Raw genomic sequence first — 1,656 nt, forward strand, 5'->3', positions numbered from 1 at the left:
CTAGCCTCCTGGTTTTGTTGATCAGTCCAAACCTACACATGTCTGCAAACTCCAACGGTCACTCTATGGTTTAAAACAGGCACCTCGTGCTTGGTATGATGCCTTTCACAAGGCTATCCTCTCTTTAGGTTTCTCTTCTTCACATTCTGACTCCAGTCTGTTTATCAAAAAGGATTCTACCATTACTTTCATCTTAGTCTATGTTGATGATATCATCATCACTGGTAGTTCTCCCACAGTTTGTCAATCCATTATTACTCAGTTACAAACTATGTTTCCTGTGAAAGACTTGGGTGATATTCACTACTTTCTCGGTATTGAGGTTCACCGCTCTGCGAAAGGTTTATTTCTGCATCAGTCTAAATATGCTCTTGATTTGCTAAAGAAATCTGATATGATTGGTGTCAAGCCTTGCTCCACTCCTGTTGGTTCTGCGAAATTGGATCACTCTGGTTCTCCTCTTTCTGATCCTTCCTTTTATCGCTCCACTGTTGGAGCCTTGCAGTATCTAACATGGACTCGGCCTGATTTGGCTTTTGCGGTTAACCAAGTCTGTCAACACATGCATTCTCCTCGGACAGTCCACTTACAGGCAGTTAAACGGATCCTTCGATATTTGAAGGGTACCCTTAATTTCGGTCTTTGGCTAACAAAAGGTCCTCAATACCTCACTGCGTGGTCTGATGCTGACTGGGCTGGCTGTCCTGTTGACAGAAGATCCACCAGTGGCTACTGTGTTTTTCTTGGACCGAATCTCATCTCCTGGAGTGCAAAGAAGCAATGCACTGTTGCTCGATCGTCTACTGAAGCCGAGTACAAGTCTCTAGCTCATACAACTGCTGAACTCAGTTGGGTTTGTCAAGTCTTGCAGGATCTTTCATTTCCTCTTCTCAAAACTCCTGCGATTTTCTGTGATAATAAAAGTGCAATTGCACTGGCCTTTAATCCTGTATTTCATGCTAGGACAAAGCATGTTGAACTCGACTATCACTATATTCGAGAAAAGGTTCTCTGTGGCAAAGTCAGTGTGCATCATGTTGCTTCTATTCTTCAAATTGCAGATATTTTCACTAAATCTTTGCCCTCTGCTAGATTTGCCGAATTGGCTTCCAAGCTTTCAGTTCGATCTCCTCCCTTCACCTTGAGGGGGTGTGTTAGGAATATAATAGAACCTATATGTAATTAAAGGTTTTACTTTACTTAGCTGTTAAGCTAATTGTATCTATTTATATGATATTGTATTCTTTCAGACTGTAAGATGAATTCATTCAATCAATACACTTCTCTTTCTAGAATTCTCTCTCTCTCTACCTTTATCTTTTCTCTCACAGAATCATAAGTTTCTACATAAAGATCATTTATAGAAATTACTTGTTTTTCGAGACTCCACTATATATAACTATAGTCTATAGGTTTTGATTGCCAACTCATACTGTAACTAGACTTGGTTGCATTTAATACAGAAATTTGGAGAATAAAAAAAATTTACTTTTTTTTTTTGTTTCCAAAAAGTCAAAAACTAAGCGATTGTGAAATCTTCTAAGATGTTAATGGATAAAAGAATTGAAGTTGGTTGAATGTATTTGCCGAAAGAACCTAATCCTTTTTTGAAAAAAAAAATTGACATTAAATATTCATATATACCCTTGTAACTTG

General features: G+C 38.3%; 1 protein-coding gene across 1 annotated transcript; it reads left to right on the forward strand.

Moving 5' to 3' along the window:
• On the forward strand, positions 1-1,257 carry LOC125470551 (uncharacterized mitochondrial protein AtMg00810-like). Its single transcript, XM_048569778.1, has 2 exons — positions 1-1,149; positions 1,251-1,257. Exons 1-2 carry the CDS (start codon positions 272-274, stop codon positions 1,255-1,257), a joined length of 885 nt encoding a protein of 294 aa, XP_048425735.1. The 5' UTR covers positions 1-271.
• Positions 1,258-1,656: the final 399 nt, after the last annotated feature.

Source organism: the organism of the source record quoted next, unplaced genomic scaffold (assembly GCF_019419815.1).
Source record: "Pyrus x bretschneideri cultivar Hongxiangsu unplaced genomic scaffold, Pyrus_bretschneideri_v1 Contig50, whole genome shotgun sequence".
In the NCBI taxonomy this organism is placed as follows: Eukaryota; Viridiplantae; Streptophyta; class Magnoliopsida; order Rosales; family Rosaceae; genus Pyrus; species Pyrus x bretschneideri.

Bases quoted from the DNA above. Each gene is read 5' to 3' on its own strand.
- LOC125470551 (XM_048569778.1), top strand. From the start codon at position 272: ATGTTTCCTGTGAAAGACTTGGGTGATATTCACTACTTTCTCGGTATT.